This window comes from Galeopterus variegatus, unplaced genomic scaffold (assembly GCF_000696425.1).
Source record: "Galeopterus variegatus unplaced genomic scaffold, G_variegatus-3.0.2 Scaffold5766, whole genome shotgun sequence".
NCBI classification, from domain to species: domain Eukaryota; kingdom Metazoa; phylum Chordata; class Mammalia; order Dermoptera; family Cynocephalidae; genus Galeopterus; species Galeopterus variegatus.
In genome coordinates, this window is record NW_007731877.1 from 89,267 (window position 1) to 111,310 (window position 22,044).

General features: G+C 35.5%; 1 protein-coding gene across 2 annotated transcripts in view; it reads right to left on the reverse strand.

Moving 5' to 3' along the window:
* Window positions 1–22,044, reverse strand: part of LOC103605367 (iron-sulfur protein NUBPL) — a 56,819-nt gene that overhangs the window by 31,467 nt on the left and 3,308 nt on the right. For both annotated transcript variants that reach the window (XR_551787.1, XM_008589939.1), the window contains exon 2: window positions 7,695–7,780. Coding sequence is in view for 1 of the 2 variants with exons in the window: in XM_008589939.1 (XP_008588161.1) it covers window positions 7,695–7,780 (86 nt within the window). In the remaining variant the exon portion in view is untranslated. The remainder of the gene's footprint in view (window positions 1–7,694; window positions 7,781–22,044) is intronic.

Consider the following 22,044-nt stretch of genomic DNA (forward strand, 5'->3'; position numbering starts at 1 on the left):
TTGCCAGTCCCGGTCCCGGTCTGGTATGGGCGCGACACTGAGGGTTGCGATCCATTGCCGGACACGAAAAAAAAGACAAAAAGGAAAAAAAAAAAAAAAAAAGCTGAGGATGTGAACTCTTGGTCCAAATGATTAAACTACTGCCATAAATGCTTACTTTGCAAGTAAAACAATAAACCACAATTGTGATCCCCATCACCAAGAAGGGGTTCCACATAACAACTTGTACAGTCTTTGTTAATGAAAATGGAAAACTATGGAAAATGCAAAGAAAACATTCACAAGAATCATCTACTTTAGGTGCGGCAATTATCCGATTTTTCTTATAAAACAATATAATCATTAACTTTCACAAATAAATACTAAAAAGCTCAATAGTACAATAGGATTTCTTGTTTCTTTGTTTTTAGCAGGAAAAGTAAAATTTCTCTCTCTCTTTCATAAAATAAATAACTATTTGCAAGTCTGAATTTTCAGAATTATTTATTCAGAAATAAGTCCAGTGACCAGCATGAGGCTTTAATCTATATATTTGTTGCCAGGTCAACTGTGGCATCGACTACTCATCAAAATCCATGGTCCTGGGCCAGCCTGTGGCTCACTTGGGAGAGTGTGGTGCTGATAACACCTAGGCCACAGGTTTGGATCCCTATATAGGGATGGCCGGTTAGCTCACTTGGGAGAGCGTGGTGCTGACAACACCAAGTCAAGAGTTAAGATCCCCTCACCGGTCATCTTAAAAAAAAAAAAAAACCCATGGTCTCATCTTCCTTGGCACACAACTAACCTACATTTCTTGGGCTCCTTGAGAAATGTGACATGTGGTCATGTGACTGTTAACTAGCAGAATATGAGTAGAAGTATGTGTACCACATCCAGGCCCGACCCATAAAAATCTCCCACATACATGTCTCTGTACTGTCATTCCCTTCTGGCTGGCTAGAATGAGCTAGAATGAAGATCGCCCCAAGGGTAACCTTGTAAGTCACATTTGAAAATGACAGAGGCTCTAACAGCCTAAATGACTGCACGGAAGAAGGCCACCCTGCTTACCTGTTCATCTACTAGTACTGTTACATGAACAAGAAATAAACTTCTATTGTACTTGCATCATTATATATTTTGGGGTCTATTTGTGACAGCAATTAGCCTACTTTAAATAATGTAAATTTTAAAACAATGCAGAATTTTAGACTGTAAATAACTTTAGCAGTTTAATAAATCTATATAAAGAGAATGGTTTAGGCTCAACTAAAATACTCAAAGGAGGAAATCTCAAAGACAGTGCTCACTTTTTAAAATTTCTTACTGAAATTTTTATCAGCAAATAAAGAGACTAGTAAAAGTACCTAGGCCACATATATAAACTCTGTGAATGATAAACTTATCTGTTTCATGATAACCTTCTAAAAATTATAAATGACATTAATTATATTATATTACATTAATAGTGAGTGTTTAGATTGTGCCAAAAACTGCACTAAGCCATTCATGTGCATTATCTCATTTATTTCTCATCTCAACCCCCTGAAGGAAATCCTACTACAATATCCATATTATGAATAAGAAAATTGAGGCACAGAATAAGTAAATCACTCAGATCATACAGTTACAAAGTGACAGAGCTGAGATCTGAACCCTACAATGCAGACTCCTGAGCTATGCTCTTTACCACTATATAAAATGCCTTTGGAAAGTAATTTAATCTGTAACCACAAAAGAATATTAAAGAATATAGCTCTGGGCCGGCCCGGTGGCGCACTGGATAGTGCGCCGCTTGGGAAGCGTGGCGGCGCTCCCGCCCGAGGGTTCGGATCCCACATACAGACCAGTTCCCGCTCACTGGCTGAGCGAGGCGCGGGAGCAACACTGAGGGTTGTGATCCGTTGCCGGACACGGAAAAAAGACAAAAAAAAAAAAAAAAAGAATATAGCTCTATACGTGCCAAAAAAAAAAAAAAAAAAAAATCTGTGTATAAGAGGCTACAAACATACAGATGATAAGAAGTCTGCTTCTCCATGATGTCAATAGTGCTAAAAAGGCCAGCATCAAATCATTTTCTCTACCAGTCTCTTCCTTGACAAACAGTATTAAATCACAACCCTCATAGAGAATAAGGGCAGGGATTTGTGACTGAGTACCTAACCTCTTATTTCTAGTTCACTGTCATCCTGAGCAAAAAATCAGCTTCTGGTAGAATTACTAGCGGCAGCATAACTCTAAAAATTCCTTTGATTTCTGCCTTGTCCAACCTCCCTACCCTATGCAATCAATTGCCAAGCTTGCCATTTCTTCCTTCAAAATGTCAATTACATGCATTCCCCTTTAAATTTTCACTGTCATTATTCTAAATCAGACACTTACTGCCTAACACCTACACCACTGTTTTTCCAACTTTGTTAACTGTATTACTGATATGAGAAATATTTTACACCTTGATCCAATACAAATATACATGTATGTGTGTCTATAACTGACACCAAATCTTTACTAAATAAGATTTTCTCTTCCTAAGGGCCGGCCCGGTGGTGCACTGGAGAGTGTGCCGCTTGGGAGCACGGCGGCGCTCCCGCCGAGGGTTCGGATCCCATGTGGAGACCGGTTCCCGCTCACTGGCTGAGTGCGGTGTGGGCGCAACACCGAGGGTTGCGATCCCGTTGCTGGTCCCCGGTACGGGCGCGACACTGAGGGTTGCGATCCCATTACCAGTCAGTAAAAAAAGACAAAAAGGAAAAAAAAAGATTTTCTCTTCCTAAGAGCAATTTACCCTGATACTGTCTAAAAACTTAGGTCACATTTCTCACTGTATTGATTTCATGACCCATTGGTGGGTCACAACCTGTGGTGTAAATAACTGTGTCCATTGCAAACGCTTCCTTATTGCCTCCATGTTTTCCTGGCTCCCATCCTTTCTATTCATGTCTACCGAATTAATACTTTTAAAAGCTCCATTTTAATTATGTTTACTTCTTATCCAGAATTCTTTATGGACTCCTCTTAGAATCTTATGAAGAAAGTTCAAATTCCTTAGCCTGGTGTTTAAGGCTATATCAAACCTAGCCCTAGCATAGACACCCCCATACATATTACCTCAACTACAGACAAACTGAACAAACCTGAATACAACTTGTGCTTATCTCATCTTTTTCAGATTGAATTCTGTCCCTCCTCAGTCCCTATGAAAATTCTACCCCATTCATTCATTCATTCATTCATATATATTTAATGAGCACCTACATGTTCTAGGTAGAGGGGGCAGGTGGTCCCTGCACTCACAGAGCTGACAGTATGGTAATGTAAATATGAAAGTATCAACAAATGTGAAAACAGTTACAAGAAGGGAAACAGAATATAATTGGATCATAAAATAGAAAGAGCATACCTAAATTATATGGCTAAGGCAAGACTCCCAGAGAAAGAGCCACTTGTCTAATCTGAGTGCCAAAGAATAAAAAGGAGCTACCAGGTGAAAAGTGAGGGTAAAATGTGCTCAGGTTGGGAAACAGCAAGCATGCCAAGGGTCCCGAGGAGAGAAACAGTATGTGCAAACCTCAAAGCAGTGGAAGAAGACTAGTTTGGCTGTGGAAGAGAGAATGCAAGGCAGAGCAGCCTATGAGCTGGGGGGAAAGGGAACAGCAGATTGTGGATGGCATTACACCCCAGATCAACATATTTATCATGCCTGCTATGTGCCAGCTTACTCAGCATTTAAGGATGATTAAGGCATGTTTTCTTGCCATCCAGGAACTCACATTCTTCTCTGGAAAGTGATAGGTAAAACCTGTAGTGGGAGAAGAGCCAACTAGATATATGTACAAGTAGTTCAGAGAAAGGATTACTAACTTTTCCTGGAAGATTGAGAAAAGCTTCCTTTAGAAAGTAATGCCTGAGCAGAGATTTGAAAAATGAATATGAGTTACTTTAGCAGACAAAGGCTTATCAGGCAAAGTTATAGGGACATAAACAAAATGTGCAAAATTATAGGGACATAAACAAAAAAAAAAGTCATGGGTTTTCCAAGAAGTTGTCATTGATAGCCCCAGGAGAAAGCGTTTTCATGCCCCTCAGAATTTAGGACCCCTGTATCATAATGGAGTTAGTCTACAGGATGATCAAGTACTTGAGGAAAGAGGCTTCATCCTCCTTTTTTTTTTTTTTTTTTTAATCACCAGTGGAAGCTTATCATAGTACTTTGCTTATAGAAGGCACTCAGTATCACTAAATATATATTTGTGGAATAAATAAATAGCTATTTTCTGAATTCAAATTAACAAAGTGAAGCCTTATGTGCAGAAGGAAACAGAGAAATATATACTTTAATATACTTTTCAGGAGCTGGGAGGAAGATTACCAAAGAAGGAAGGGCTAGATAGTGGAATCCCTGTGACTCCAAAAGTTCAAACGGTAGGGGAAGGGCTCCAAATCTGGGTGCCTGGGAATGGGATGCTCTTGTATAAGAAGGCAACAGAAATGGATGAGAATAACGCAACACATAAATTACTCATCATTATTATTACTTTTTAAAAAGTCTACCTACAAATACTGAGATAATCAAGAATTTGGCATAGTTGATATCAATTCAGGAAGAAAACATAGAATTTAATAGTTCACCTCTCTCCTTCCTTCTCCTATCTTAGCCTTGAGTGTTAAGAAATCATTTAAATTAACTTCAAAATATTCTTGCAGACATTACTAAACTCTGTCCATACCAATGAATTCCAATGACATCATTGTTTCTATGGTAACTAATGCACTTCAGAAGGGGGAAACACAGCAAGACTAAAAACCAAGGGGAAAAAAAAATGTAATAAAGTGGTATAAACAAACCATAACATCTCCTTTGCATTTATGGAACACTTTCTAATTTCAAACACTTTACCATTACTTAGACTCTGAGGCTCTTAAGAAAGAGCCAGAGGGATCTCAGAGGTCATCAAATCCACTTCCCACTTACAGCTGAGACCCACCCCCTTTATGATGTAGCTGCACCATGGCTGTCCATGGTGGAAAAGTTCTCAGTCATTCACTTGCAAGCATTACTGAACATCTATCTTGCTTTGCAGGTTTAAGAGATGATTAAGATATTCTACCTCCTTAAAATTTTTTTGCAGTTTAGAGGGTAAATCGTTAAAACATAAGGGTGAAAAAGGAGGGTTATAATAAAGATACAAGATGTCCAAATAGCCAGAGGAAGGAACTATTAATTCCAACTTGGAGGGATTACACAGTTCCAATGACTTTCATTTCCAATCCACATCCATTAACACATTCTGGACTTTGTCATGACCCAGAATTGCTCCAACTCAGCAAACTTAAACTCCAGCATTAAAGTTCTGATTCCAAACAGCTCTTTTGCCCCCTAGCTAATCCCTGAAGTAGTCTATGAGCCTTATGGAGTCTACAATACTTCACTTGAAATAGTTCTTCCTGATACTTCCTTGCTAATATCCTCAACTTCTGTCCTCCAGTGGCATCCACCAAGCTATAGCCTAGGCTAGACTTAGTGACCATCTCTCTTCCACTCTGTTATATAAGGATTATCTATCCCACCCTCTTTCTTAGAATCTAGAGAAAAATTTGTCAGAAGAATATGAGACTGACTGTCTATTTATAAGGCAGTGTCAAGGGCTCCAGGTAAGTGAAAATAACATAAGAACTGAAAGGTATATATGATGAATTTCTTAACTGTGGTCATCAGACTCCCAACTAGCAAAATCTATGTGGGACCTGCCCCATAGCCATAGTCATCTCAAATCACATCATCAGTTGAAATGGTCTGTTGGTATAAAGATGATCATTTATTGGGGAGTGGGAGGGATGAGATAAGAAAAAGGTTTGGCTCCTGCTCTTTTTAAAACTTTTCCCTCAGGGATTTCATGAGGCTTTTGAGTGAGCTAGACATACTCATATGCCTCCATCTTCCCCTTACAGAATGAGAAGTTCAACATTCACTTTTATGCAGATAGAATGGCTATTATCTTGACCTTGAAGTGGTCTTAACAGATCATTGGCCCTGTTATCTAATTTCTGCCCCCCAAAATGATTACAGATAACTTGTTAACTCCATGTCATAATTTTTGGTAGACAACCCTCTCTCTAACTTGTTGCTGATTTATATTTTAAAATCCAATATCTAAGTAACCTTATTTAGTTATCTGGGTAAGCATTACTTGTATCTAGTTTATCTTACAGGGCACAATAGAAAGTCACATTGCTTAGACTAAGTGCTTTAAAGAGACAATTTTCTGTCTGAGGTGTGCATTCGGTTATCACTGCTTTAAAAATTTTCCAAGCTAAAGTTCACAACATAGAACACTGGCCCTAAACTACTTGATTACAGTGTTTACCCCTGCTAGTGAAAATAACCTCAGATCACCTGGAAGGTAAGAACGCAGGTGTCTTCCTTATCAGGCTTCTCAATTTTCCCAAGAGCTCTGCAACCCAGAGCTCCACAGCTTGTCAATGCTAACTGGCAAGGGAGAGGAGGTACTTATTGAGGAGAATCACCTTGACACCACTACTATGCTATTTTATACTTTTCAGAAGCTCCTTTGAGAAATAAACATTTATGAATGCTTCCTTGAGAATTCATTCATTCTAATACATTATTGGATCTGATCCTGTGTCATGGTCTCATTGAAGAATCTGATGAAAGTTATTCATTCTTTCCATACCAAAACCAAACACACACTGAGCATATATTTAGGGGTGGGGGAGGTAAGGGAGACAGAATCACGAGAACCCTGAAGCTAATCTACAGGCTGAAGTTTAAAAAGCTCTGCTCTATACGCTCTAAAATCTATTCTCAAATTAGGCAAGGCTACTAGAGAGCCACACAGATAGAAGCCTCATGTTGGCCTGTACTGAAATGCTTGCTCTAAACTGTACTCAGGCACAATCCCATTTGCTTTGGTTGAGGCACACTAGAAAGAAGAACCCTCTATTTACTGTGAAGAAGGCAATAATAACATACAGCTTCTTCTTTCCGAGAATCTAGAGGGGATATGTCTCTCTGGTCTCAGCTCTGTTCCTCTTGAGCATCCAGCTCTTTTTTTAACCTTGTAGAAATGAACAGTTTTATAACATTACCATGTTTCTTTCTCTTTGGCTGCTAGAAAATTCATGGTATACCTCTATCATGTATTTAAGTTCCTTAAGAGCATACAATTTGTTTACTGACTTCACTTCTGACTCCATCTGATTTTAATTATTCTTTCTCTATTTTCATTATATTTTTAACTTTTTTTTATTTTGCCACATTTAGTGGAAAATCCTGAAATACCTCCTAAAGACCACGGGCTATGGGTTAAACTGTAGGAGACAGAAGGGAAAAAGTAATCTTTTTTTCACCTGTTTTCCCACAAGTGATCTATCCAATTCTATCTAAGTAATTTCCTAAAACACTCTTATTTATTTATTTACTTTGTCAGTGATGGCTGCAATTATCTGAGAGAGGTAGTACTTCTTCAAAAAACTCATACCTGAAGGATGTTTTAGAATTCTTCTGATTAATATAACATGTACACGTTTGCACCTATAAGTATGTTTTTAAAGTAACCATAAAGATGAACTAGGAATTTCATAAAGAGTTCCACACAGGAATAAATTTAAAACTTGGATTGTATATTTCAATGACTTGCTTCTTCAGTTAGAAGAATTTCAAATCTTTCAATACTGAAGCTGTAAATGCTTACAGGCACGTTGACTTTTCGAAACATCTCGGCACCTTTGTGAGCGTCCATCAATGCAATGTCCTGAGGTGTGGAGACAATCACAGCACCTAACCAAAAGATAAATAAAATGATGCTATCTTTTAATTCTTTATGGAGATATTATCTCCATCCAACATTATGTCGCTTACATGCTCAAACGGTCTACTACATTAACTATTTAAGTAATTCATATAAATTTTATATAAATGATTGAGAAAGGCAAGCAAATGTCTACTTTGCTCTTGCCTACATTTCACTCCTCACTTCTAAAATCACAACTGACTGATCAGTGACTCAGGATCACGGCTATATCACTGGAACTTTCTACTCATTCAGGCAATGTAGCTAGATAGATGCACAAGGCACGCCTTACTTTCAAGAATTTAATAATTTACTTTGGAGACCAAAAAATCAAGGAGTACAACAAAATGTGCTAATAAGCATTAGAACAGAATTATGCACAGGGTGTTACAGAATTATAAAGGAGGAAAATGAAGGAAAGCAAATTCAAGAAGGCAGGATGGTGAAGTATGACAAATGTGGGGAAGCAAGAGTTAAGAAGCAATAGGGGAAATTTTTCAGAAAAGGATGGTTCCTAAGTTGAGTCCTAAAAGTTTATATTCAAAATAGAACTTACACGGTGGAGAACAGTTTGGTGGGGTAAAATAGGGCTGTGGCAGAAATTCAGATACAAAATGGTAGTGGCCTGAACTAAGGTGGCACTGAAGTGAATGAAGGAGGTGGCTTTCCTGGATCTCCACGACTACCCTACAGAAACCAGATGGTACTAGGGCGTAGTGCTTTGAGAGAAAGTGTAGAATGACTTTTTTTTTTTTAAGTGGAAACAACAAAGGCCTGGTTATGACTGGCAGAGTCTGTGAATTTCTTAAATTTTGTGGTCACTTCTAGATGATAATCTGAAAAATAATTGACATAAACATATTATAAATCACATGACTAGCCATCACTTTCTAAGTACACAATGCCATGACATTTCAGAGTCCCAAACTGTTAAAATGGTACCAAGTGGCAGTCTCTGTCACGGCTAATATAAACACGTGCATGATTAACAATAAATGACTGATTACACCAAGTGAAGGTGAAATCATACTAGAGAGTATTGTTTGAAGGGATATTTTGAAGAATTAGAACAGAGAAAAGTGGTGGGAGAGCTAAGTTATCACAAAGCTCATGGCAATATAGGCATGCCGAACTCAAAAGAACCTGTGCAATAGTCGTTAGCTACAAATTCATATTGCAATCAGCATTTTCATTTCAGCAAAAACTTCTTCTTTCACATTAGTCATTAATTTCAATTTTATTGATTTTTTTAAATTACATAAGAGCTATAAATGAATTTATATTTATAAATTATAACACTGTAAGTGACCTTATAGTAAAAATAAGTTAATATGGGGTATGGGAGCATGAGATTATTTTTCCTTTAGAAGGAGGGTCTATTCATTACTCAACTTTGAGATACCCTAACTTTAGAATTCAAACAGATCAGGATTCAAATTTTGATTCCACAGCTGACTACCTTGGTGACTAGGTAATGACTTAACCAATCTGAGTTTCAGTTCTCCATCTATCAAATGGCATAGTAATATTTAGGTCACAGGGTTGAAATAATTAAATAAACTACTGTACACAGAAGCTTGACATGAGGCCTAACATTCAGTAAATGATAGCTGTTGCTATTGTTAATGATAACATCATCATCATCACTATGTTTAGTACTGTTATTAATAAAATGCCTCAGAAATTGCTGGGAAGAACATTTTCCTACATGCTATCAGGCACCTCATCCTACTTTCCAAACTGTTCCATGGATTGCTACATCCTTCTATTTTGATTTACTCTGCCCAAGAAACCAGAAATTAGTCAACAGTCCTCTTTCCCTTCTTTCAAAGACTGATAGAAATCTCATCTCTGCAAAAATTATACTTTTCTATACACATCCAATATATTTCTACAATATTCCACTTTGTAGAGTCTGTTATCAATCTGTTTTACTGTTTTTTCATATCCAGTCATTTGGAAGAGATCTAATTCCAGCTCTGGCCTCAGGTAGCTGTATGAATAATCTTCGGCAAATAACTCAGAATCACTGTGGATCTCAGTTTCCTTAGCTATGAAACTACTCCACCAGATAGTCTCCAAGGTTTCATCTATGATTATATGATTTAGCATTCCCTCTTAACTACAGTTTCCAAAACCACCCCTGCCCAACCTGACTGCCCCAGTAATCTTATTTAAGTGAATGTGAAATGCTCCCTTCTCCAAGAAGTATATAGACCCTCAATCTCAGAGCTATTCTCTTCATAAATAAACAGGGAACCTCATTGGCTAGTTCCTCCAAATCTTCTCCCTAACTATATATTAGTATATATAGGACATTCTCTGTTGTATTGGCTCTGAAAAGTACCCTTAGCTTTCAAATGATATAAACATGTTACTGTTTTAAATACTCTGTCTACTATGTGTATCAACACTATACAATATAGCTTTTCAAGGGTCGTTATGATTTTCTCATCTTTTTATCAAACAAAACTAATGACACAATACTTTGCACAAAATAGGCATTTAACAAAAGATCAGTGATTTAAACAATTTTCCTATATTTTTCAGAATCACCTAGCCTAGATTATTACAGCATAAACTTTTAGTTGGTAACTCCTTGAATTACGAGTCAAGAGCTCTGGATTTTGGTTTTGTTGACTGTGTTAATGTACTATACCACCTTGAATAACTCACTAAATCTCAATGCATCTCAGTTAACTCCTCTATAAAATGAACCTATTTCCATTGGTCCTATTTAACTTACAGAGCTGTTCCATTTAAAAAAAAAAGAGAGAGAGAGAATGTGAACATGTTATAAAATGGTCAGGGACATTATTTTGATAGCTAAAGATCCCAGAGAGAGAGATTTAAGTGACGTGGTTTTCTATTAACCTTTGTTCTTACCCTTAACAAAGTATCACAAATAAGCATACATGCTATCTGAGTTTCTTTGTAGAGTATTATGAATGGCACCATTCAAACATAAAATAACTTTTTGACAAGGACTATCATCTTCCATGTCCTATCAAATGCTCACAAAACATGTAAATATTCCAAAGGTTCTACTAGCCACATTTATGTGAGATATTTTAGTATAAGTTTTTTTTTTTTGCTGAAATGTATATTCTTAATTAATGACCAAGTCCTTAATCACAATACAATCAGCCTTTAGGATACTGTCCTAAAAAAAAAAAAAATTCTATTCCTTTTTGAAGAATACAGAAACATAACTGGTCCACACATAAATCACTACTTCTTTTGTTCTACAAAAATGGATGCTCCTTAACGTATGATGTGGTTACATCCTGATAAACTCATCATAAGATGAAAGAATTGTAAGTCGAAAATGCACTGAAAACACCTAACCTACCGAACATCATAGCTTAGCTTTGCCTATCTGAAATGTGCTCAGAACTCTTACATTAGCCTACAGTTCGGCATCTTGACAGAGTATCATACCACATACCACTAGCCCAGAAAAAGATAAAAATTTAAAGTATGGTTCTACAGAATGCTTATCACTTTCATACTGTCATAAAGTTGAGCCATCCTAAGTCAGGGACCATTGTACGTCATATAAATAATCATTTCAGACAGCCCTGTAATGACCCTTAGAATTTATAAGAAAATAAAGTACAAAAAAAGAAACCTCCAGTAAAATTGAATCCTACCCAATCTATGCATTTAAACCCAGATTTTTAAATTTTAAAGGAACTATGTCTTGTTAATATATCTCTCAGCTTGAAATGCAGTCTTCAAAACCTGATCATACATTTTATCTTTATGGTTTTCAGCTTTGTACAAGGTAAATTGTAATTTTTCTCATGGCTCATGAAACATGAACTAATATGAACTGGTCTAGAATTTTCTCCCTTTATACCATCACTGATGACACTTCAGTTTTGCGATGGAGAGCTTGTTAGAAAACTTGTGCTCCCTCTACTGACCATAAGGAAATGTCAGCAGCAGCAAAAAGAATGTTTAGTTTATAATAAATGAAATTATTTTCTGGGGGTAAAATGGCTATCTCAAGAATCCCATAGAGAATTCTCTATCCATTTTCTAGAGTAAATGTCTAAGTCCAAACAATGAAATAATATTGTTTAAATGCTATTTCCCAACTTGTGATCTTTTTAGAACATTTTTTATCAGCTGAGATTTACTATAAAAGGTTAACTGTCTGGCAGACTCTGGCAAATATATAAACATTTTACAAAATAATTATTTAGAGTATTGTCTTAATTGTTAATTCTCCAGACTATTAAGAGGAAAATCTATTTATAACTGCATATCTGGATTGGTTCAGAATTCAGAGAAGTGAAACATTTAAAACTGATTATTCCAGATATTAGGCTGATCATAATTATATCAGTGTGGAACTACTCAACTATGCATTCTAGTCTCCAGGGCCTAGATTATATCTAATTCCCATAGTTGACCGGGAACTTTAGTGTTGTAATGTAAAAAACACGTACAACAAAACCTGCTTGGAATTATACCTGGAGGAATAATGCTGCACCTTATATTGATATGCTCAAGAATTGTAAAGTCAACTATGACTTTAAAAAAAATTAACTGCTATTCTTAATGTTCACAGTGCTCTTAATATTTAGTGCTGCTGATTCTCATTGATTTATTTGGAGATACATTTGTAGCAAAAGAAAATAATCACTCAATTTCTGCTGGCTTAACATAAACAATGCCAAATATATTTATAATTTTTTATGAACTATAAAGTAGATTGGCTTTGGTATATTTTAGCTCTCACCTGTCTTCCTCATCTCTTACCCCCAAACTTCCTGAATTATAAACATTATTTGCTATAAGATCAAGAAATGCTCACTAATATCAATCAGCTTAAGTAAAACGTGATTTAGGGCTGGCCTGTGGCTCACTTGGGAGAGTGTGGTGCTGATAACACCAAGGCCATGGGTTCGGATCCCTAAATAGGGATGGCCAGTTTTTTAAAAAAAAAAAAATGATTTAAAAGGTAAATTCACCTCAAACATACAGACTACATTTCAACAGAAAATATAAATAATTCTTGGATGAGTCACTGGTTTAGACTCTGCTTTCAACAGAGTAGAGAATTGACTACAGTCATGAAGGGGATATGTTTTGTTAATTTAAAGATCAATCTCAGAAATGAATTTTGCTTTAGGAGATTATGTCAATTGCTGCCAAAAGGAATTATCAAACACGATAAATACTGAAAACTACAGTAATTCGAAGTTTCTGGTGAGAGAGAGTGTGTGCACTTTGGAACTGTAAGAATTCAAGTTCATCAAAGGAATCTGGATATATATCTGCTGTTTAGGGACAAAGATTGGTTCTTCAATATAATGGAGTCAACAGGTAATGGGCTTCCAGTCACTGCACCTTAATGACGCTACGAAGAATTAACCACGGCTATCCACGCTAAGTTCACTAAGGAACCAATGGAGACGAGTGAGGTTTCCACAGATTTTAAAGAGCTTAAGTAGAACCAGGCAGTTCTATCATGTGTTCATGTTCTCTCTCTCTTTTTCTCTCTCTTATTGTCATCTCTCCAATCCTCTTCTGATGTCTCTGGTGAAGTTAAGATAAAATCCTTGCTTCTTTCCAATCCTGAATCCATCTTTATGCTGATCAGCAAATACTTCGGGGAGCCTACTTGTTGTACACGTATGTCTCTACTATTCAGAAAGCTCTTTTGCTCTTCTGTTTCTGTTCATGCTGAACTCTAAGATTTAATATTTTGCATTTCAAATTCTGTTAGATGCATGTATAGCTCAGCCTGCCCGTGACTGCAGTGAGCCACTACCAACGGCTGTTTGTTTAATAATGGAACACATTCCTTTTTATACACATTCCTTCTCTAAAAGAAACTCCAGAGAGGAGAATTGTTATTGTCTGATAACCCTAACTTTATTTAAACAGGCATATTTCAGGAAATAGAGGAAAAGCTTCAGTCTATTTCCAAATACTGTCATATTTAATATGCAAAGACATTCTTCAGAACCATACCTCAGATCCTGATCACATTTTTAACATCTATGACCAAGTGCAAAAACTTTTTAGATTGTGGGACTTGTACTTTTTCTACATATAAATGTTTAGTGGATTTAAAAGTAGTTTTTAATATGAACCTGACTACATACTGGTCATTATACCATTTACTGAACTTCAAGACATTAAGGAATTTTAGCTGTCTGGCATATCATAAAAGGAAAGTCCAGAAATTCTTAAGCTACAAAACTGAATGAACTATCTGAGAAGCTTCCTATTTAAACACGGGCTAGAAGACCACCTGGAAATGTTGTTGTTCATTAGCCAATGGTATAATACTTAATTTTATAAATTTGATTCCCAATCTAACAAGGACTGAAGTTTTGGACTGAAATACCAGGAATGCCTTAAAAAATAAAATCCCAAATGCAGTTTCTAGTCTTTAACAGTTGGTTACAATTTGTGTAACAAAAAAACAAGTTTATTTTGGAAAGAATTTTTATAATTTGATGAATAAAGGAATAACTCTACATAATGCAATTCTCGCCAAGTATCCATTAATTATAACTCTGCCCAACATTTGCATGGAAAGACAGTGCACCTGGAAGAATTCCAAAACTGACTGTCTCTTACAATATTCCATTCTAGAAATTAAAAACATAAATGAAGATTTAATATCCCTTAATACTAGGAAAAACTATGACCTAAGTCTTCAACCTTTTTTTTTTCCTTTTTGTCTTTTTTACTGACCGGTAACGGGATTGCAACCCTCGGTGTCGCGCCCGTACTGGGGACCGGCAACGGGATCGCAACCCTCGGTGTTGCACCCGCACCGCGCCCAGCCAGTGAGCGGGAACTGGTCTTCACATGGGATCCGAACCCTCGGCGGGAGTGCCACTGCGCTCCCAAGCGGCGCACTCTCCAGTGCGCCACCGGGCTGGCCCTAAGTCTTCAACCTTTAAGGTGCAAGCATGTCTCTAGCTTTGCAGTTTGAGGACATTATAAAATGAAAAACTGTAGGAGAAACATAGCACTAAAATCCAAATAGCCAAATATTTTTCTTTGAGTTTTCAATGGTTTTCCAAGAAGTTAGCATTAGATGTCTTTAAATAATTACTCTAGTAAATTTGAAAACAATTAAGAAGACAAAAAATAGTTATTTGGAAAAATTAAAAGATTTTAGTTTACCTAAGTGAAATCACTATATTCCTTTAAGAGTAAATACCAGATAATCAAGGAAACTATTTCAAGTAATGGCCTATGGTTATTCACTTATTTAACACAGCAACAACAAGTTTCTGATCCTCCAATCCCCAATAGGTTTTCACATTACAAAAACCCCTGTTCAAATTGGCAGTTAAAGAGTGTTACCAGAAAAGAAATAATTGATTAAGCCAAGTGATCTGATGCTGACAGAGGGAAAATATGAGGGTGGACACGTATAGTTTTTTCTCAAGAATTTTTGATGAGTGAATAGGAGTTCAGTCACTGTGGCAGTATTCTCAACATCTTGCACAAGCAGTAAATGCCTTTCACTTTAAACGATGACTGAAATATTACAGTAGCTTAATTTAAAATTCCTACAGGAATTTTATTTTATTTTATTTTTATTTATTTATTTATTTAATTAATTAATTAATTAATTAATTAATTAATTAATTAATTAATTAATTAATTAATTAATTAATTAATTAATTAATTAATTAATTAATTAATTAATTAATTAATTAATTAATTAATTAATTAATTAATTAATTAATTAATTAATTAATTAATTAATTAATTAATTAATTAATTAATTAATTAATTAATTAATTAATTAATTAATTAATTAATTAATTAATTAATTAATTAATTAATTAATTAATTAATTAATTAATTAATTAATTAATTAATTAATTAATTAATTAATTAATTAATTAATTAATTAATTAATTAATTAATTAATTAATTAATTAATTAATTAATTAATTAATTAATTAATTAATTAATTAATTAATTAATTAATTAATTAAATAAATAAATAAATAAAAATAAAATAAAATAAAATTCCTACCCCATCTTATTTAAACGAATGAGAAGCAGAAAGTCCTCTCTGGCTTTCCTTCTATCTATAGGGTCCAGACAGGAAGAAAGGACATCACCTCATTATCATAGTATAACACCAGACTTAGTGCAGCTTTTCTTGAGCCCATGGGTATTCAGCATATTAACTAGCTGACTGCACTACCATACACAGTAACTTCTCCCTATCCAGGAGATAAGAGATCAAATAGGGCCCGCACTAGAACTGCCTGGCTGTTTTCTGTGCCTCTTTTGCCATTCCCTATAAGAAAGAGAAAGATAGAACAAAGAAGAGACCATAATGGCTGCCCTCTCAACTACTCAGCTTTGTCCTTTGTATTATAGAACAATTTCCAAAAGTTTCAGTTGTACACTAACCTTTACTTAATAAAGTGAAGGGGAACTTTCTTCCCTAACAAAAGAAACTCTTCTGTCCTTTACTCCCCACTATACAAAATATACTGGTAATCACTGCTTATCTACAATATAAATATTCTGTTCATAAGTTAATTACAGTACAATTTTGCCTTGTGATCATATGAATTTTCACTAATTAGTCTGTACTACTGGTGTCTATATTAGCTTGCAAATTTTAGAAGGCAGAAATCCTGTCCCTTTGGTTTGTATTTCATTTATCTTAAACCACTAATTCACAGTCATAATAATGACCATGAAGAGGTGCTGCGTTGGTTATTGCTCCCTGACCCCCTCGAACTCTGCCCAGATTCATTCTCCACCCTTCTCTGTCCTGATCAGTGTCCCAGCAGCTGGCTTCTGTACACTGCATCATCTGAGTTTCCTTGCCCTCTGGCTCCCAGTGGGGATCTGCCACTAAGAGGTACCAAGAGGAGATGAGACTATGCAAGGAGAAAGAAACTTCAGTATCATTACCTCCCTCGCATGCCACTCCCTCCCACCTTGCAGTAGTTCTGGCAGTGGCCATGGCTTCCATCAGGCAGCCCCTTTTTAATAGCTCCAGCAGTCTCCAGGACAACTTCTACTGCCACTAGTCCCTGGGTACTTCATCATCTCTTGCTGGTTTCCTTAATGCTGCCCACACCTCTGTAACTAGTCCCTTTATTAAACTCTGTTTTGTTGTTTCCTTTTAAGATGTGTCACATGTTTCCTGCTAGGATCCTGACTAATATAGCACCTTAATATAAATAAGTTACTTAAACTCTCCAGTCTTTGGAAAAACAAAATACATAAACTCTTCACTTAATTCCAAGAGCTAACATCACATTAAGACAGTCTTCAGATAGTCATATAGAAGACTTCAATTATAGCAGAGGAAGAAAGAAAAATATTTTAGGTAATATCTATTAGAATTAAAATACCAGAACAGTACATATATTTTCAAAATTGTCAAGGAAATTATAATGTTTCTCAAAGAAATATTAATCTCATTCTATTATGGAAAAGCTGTTAAGTGTTCAAAAATTCCTAAGAGTGCATCAGTATGCACTAAGAAAAACAAAAACAAAACAGATTGCAACCCTGGAATCTACCCAATTCAGTATATAGCAACAACTGATTTATGAGCTAAACAAACAATAAGCAAACACACAGCAAACTATATCGCTAACCAAAAAGAGAAGAAAAATAATAAAATAGATCCATCACTAACAACTCTGCCTTCTCCCCTTAGCAAGTTCAATAAGACAAAAACAAATCCAAGGACTCTAACTGGTTATCTCCCATCCTTTATCCTGTCTTCATTCCCTCTAGCAATTACTACAACTCCTAGGTATGGTTCTAGTTTATACCTGTATTATGTAATGATTTGGTAGTCCATGTAAGCTCAAATTTAAATCATTAGCCACTAATATTGCTGTCAACACATTTATCTCTGTTGTTGCTATACAACACTTTTAACACAAAGAGGATGATTTTTTTCTTTAAAGTTTCTTGTTATAATGAGCTTGTCATCCATCCCATGGAACAAAATGGAATACATAAAGAGTTGCTAATTAGCATTCAGAAAGAGGATCTTTTTGCTTGTATGAGTCTGCCTCTATGAATTTTCCAAAAGAATGTCTCTTTCCAAGTATAAAACATTTAATTTTATTCTCAACATGGCTTGGAGCAATGCAAAACTGATTCTAATTCATATTTCATGACCCCCTCCCCCCCAAAAAACTCTTTTTACAAAGTGTTCAAATAGTTTCTAAAAACACCACACATTTAGATGGAACTTTTACATTCATTACCTCATTTGATCCTTACAAGTCTATGGGATAGGCAAGTGCTCCACAGGTAAGGATAAAGAGTCAGAGAGGTAGTTAGCACCTTGCTAAACATTACTGCAAGTACATAAGATAATTTCTTTTTATCTTACGATGGAGCAATGCTACCAACTCTCACTAATAATTTAACACAGAGCCTGCACACAACCAAACAGTAAGTGCCCAATGCACACTATTACCCCAGACACTAAAACAAAGTGAATACTAAAAGGTATCAACTGACCAAAAGGATATTATATATAGTATGGTAAAAAACATAACATAAATAAACACCTAAAATGAAAGTATTTTTCTCTTTGAGAGGGAGTAAAATAAAATGTATATTTTTAAGAAATGCTTCCTTCAACAGATACATAGAAAAAAACACTCATACATTGATTCAACATTTCCTGAGTAGTTACATAAAGGCAATGAGTTTGGTACTGTGAGAAATACAAAAATGAATGAAACAGATCCTAGCCCTCCAGAGGCTGGTAGGGAAGCCTGGTAGGGAAGATAACACAGGTATGCAGGTTTGAATGAAGAACATCACAAGTGCTATAGGAGTGGTCCAAATAAAATGCTACGTGAATTCCAAACAGGGAGAAATGATTCCAAACTGAGGGTTTGAGGAAGATGGCATGGAGCAGACATTTAAACTAGAAAGCATTCAGAGGTTATGCAGGATTTGGGTACCCAGTGATTGGGGAGGAAAGACATTCAAATGTATGTAAAGACAGAGACTCTGGAAAGTAAAGGGAAGAAGGAGAGACAGTGAGTACACAGGGATTTTGGGGGAGGGATCCCAGGTTACATGAAAGAGTTTATGTGAGAATAAGAAGGAAGTCAAATCACGGGGAGCCTCAAATGGGAGTCTCAAGAGCTTATGTGCTTTATGGGATATGGAACATAAGGAGAGGTAGAACACAGAGTATCGTAAAAGGGTCCTAAAGTCAATGATAATAAAGGAAAGGAAAATTAGGTTTATAATTAGAGACAGATAATTTAGTTAAATCTTGAAGGGCAGACATGACTCCAAATTATGTAAATTAATGAAAGCCATGATTCAGCCAGGCTAGCAACTCTTCAGTTGTTGTCATTCCCTCTAAATCCTGGAAGCTGGTTCAATTTTGGTATCTCCTTAGATATGTTAGTTGTGAAATAACATTGGCCTAAATAAAACCAAACCTCAGGCATTAAGCCCTTAACAAACACATTTTAACAAATGCACACACACACACAGGCACAATTACAGGTCCTCCCATCCCAAACTCCCCTCCCACATCCTTTTTTGTAGATATTTTTGTTTGCCCTTTTTTCTAATTATAAAATTAATACATGTTCACCATAGAAAATCTAGTCTTTTCATTGTTATCAATTTTAATATGGACATAATAACTCACAATATGAATGCACTAACACTGACTGCTACAATTCAATAAAGGGAGCCAGTGTGTCAAGAAACTAGCCAAATGCTCAAGACTGATATGGATCAGCCCAAAGATAATACTGGTTTTCCAAAGAATTGCCTGGGGCTCTACTCATAAAGGCCAAAGGAAACTGCTTTTAGACTGCCTCCAGAACTTTCCCAGAAAGTGTGAGTTACAGAGGCCCAAAACAATCTCGCAGGACTCAAAAAAATTACTGAATATAGTAAGCACCAATACAGAACATTGGTTGGATATTCATCACATAAGGGTGCAGAGGTTTAGGCATATTAATGGGTAAATTTATTTTTATCAGGGATCACCCAGATTAGAATGATTTCAACCTAAATGATTTGAATGGACTAGGACTGAACTCAGAAAATCAATGAGTCAAACGTTGTTGGGATTTACATTAGGGCAGCTTGACACAGATGTTAAGAGCATAAGCTTTAAACTCAATCAGAACTGATGTGACTCTTAGCTATGATATACTGTAACTGTGTGATCTTGAGAAAGTTACTTAACCCTTCTGAGATATAAGATAATAAGAATAATATAACACCTATGATAATTAAACACAAAAATTAAAGTATGGAAGATTGTCATTAAATGGCAGTTTATCATCAACAGGCAACTACCATGGTACCATTTCATGCAGAAATCTACCATCCTTAAAGAAATTTTTTTTAATTAACTTTTAAAAATTATAAAAATATACATGTTCATTATAGAGAATTTAGAAAGTACTGATAAACACTAATTTTAATTCCACAGTCTAGAAATAACTAAGTTTGTGTATTCTCAAAAGCATCTTTAGTAAATGGCCCCACTTCTTTTTTAAATAGATTAGACTTGGGAAGTGAAATATATGTTGTTTCTATAGTAGAATTATACAACAGTAGCAGTTTTATTTTGGCTTTCTCCTCCTTATGCCCAAAAAAAAAAAAAAAAAAAAAAAGCATATAAAACAAAGTATGGTGCTATCTTGAATGCGCTACAAGAATCATTTTTATTCTTTAAGTCCCATCTCCATGAGTAGTTTTACATTCCCCTCAAACTCACAGACCCTTCTTCCTTTGAACCTCCATATCATAGGGTTCAGATCTCTCACGTGGCAATTTTCATATTCTGGATTATAGCTATCTGTGTTCTTTTCTTACCAGCCACTCTCTCCTGCTCCTTACTTTGCTCTATCTCCTAAAGCTGGGGCTATTAACCTGATGACTGTAAATCTCCTGAAAATATACATAAAATTAGTGTTTCTGTATATATAAGTACATTTTCCTGGAGAGAATTCATAGCTTTCATCAAATTCTCAAAAAAGGCTTGAGAGTCAAAAAAGGTAAGGAGCTCTAGTCTAGGAGAAAGACTGATTTACTTATCCTTGGATCCTCTACAGTGCTTAGCATCTACCTTACATATTGATAAACTTTTGTTGACTGAAAATTTTATTAATAAGTAATAAAATCATATTTAGGTTTCTGTTTAATGCAATCTTTAAAAATACTTTTTCCTCCTTGGTCTTCTAAATCTTAATGTAAAAAATACTGTTTCTGAAAGTTGAATGGTGGTTGCCAGGGGCTTGGGAGGGGGCAATGGAGAGTTATTGTTTAATGGATACAGTGTATCAGTTTGGGAAGATGAAACTTCTGGAAATGGACATTAGTGATGACTGCACGACTATGTGAATGTAGTTAATACTACTGAACTGTTATGTATATTTTATCACAACAAAAAAAATGCTGTCTTATTCTCATGTAATATTAATCACCTATTACAGGGCAGATTCATCAGAGGAAATAAAGAAATATACTAGTTACATTAAGGATGTAAGGAAGAAAGGGGAAGGAATCTTAACCCCATCTATATACGTTGCTGGTTTTGAAGTGTAAATACAAATTCAAATAGAGTAACTTAATCAGAAATCTTGTCCATACAGAGGCACCATAACCTGAGTAAACAAAAGGAAACAAAAAATTGCTTAGGGATAGCAGTTTATCTTTGTGAACTAAATTAAACTCTTTCAAGGTACCAAGCTACTACTCAGGGCATAAATGATAATTTAGTCCAATTTTGTTCACGTTATCGATATGAATAATAGAAGTATTTTGGAAGCCTGCAATAGGCATTTCAAGGTACGAGGAGTAAATGTTATTCAACAAACATTTAGTTAAGTATTTTAGTCCATTTTCTGTTGCTATAACAGAATAACACAGACTGGGAAATTTATAAAGAAAAGAAATTTATGAGACTGGCTTCAGGAAGTAGGACCGGACACAGACTTCATGAATACGACCCCAAAAGCACAGGCAACCAAAGGAAAAATAAACAAATGGGATCATATCAAACTAAAGAGCTTCTGCACAGCAAAAGAAACAATTAACAGAGTTAAAAGACAACCAACAGAGTGAGAGAAAATATTTGCAAAATATACATCTGACAAAGGATTAATATCCAGAATATACAAGGAACTCAAACAACTTTACAAGAAAAAAACAAGCAACCCAATTAAAAAATGGGCAAAAGAGCTAAGCAGGCATTTCTCTAAGGAAGATATACAAATGG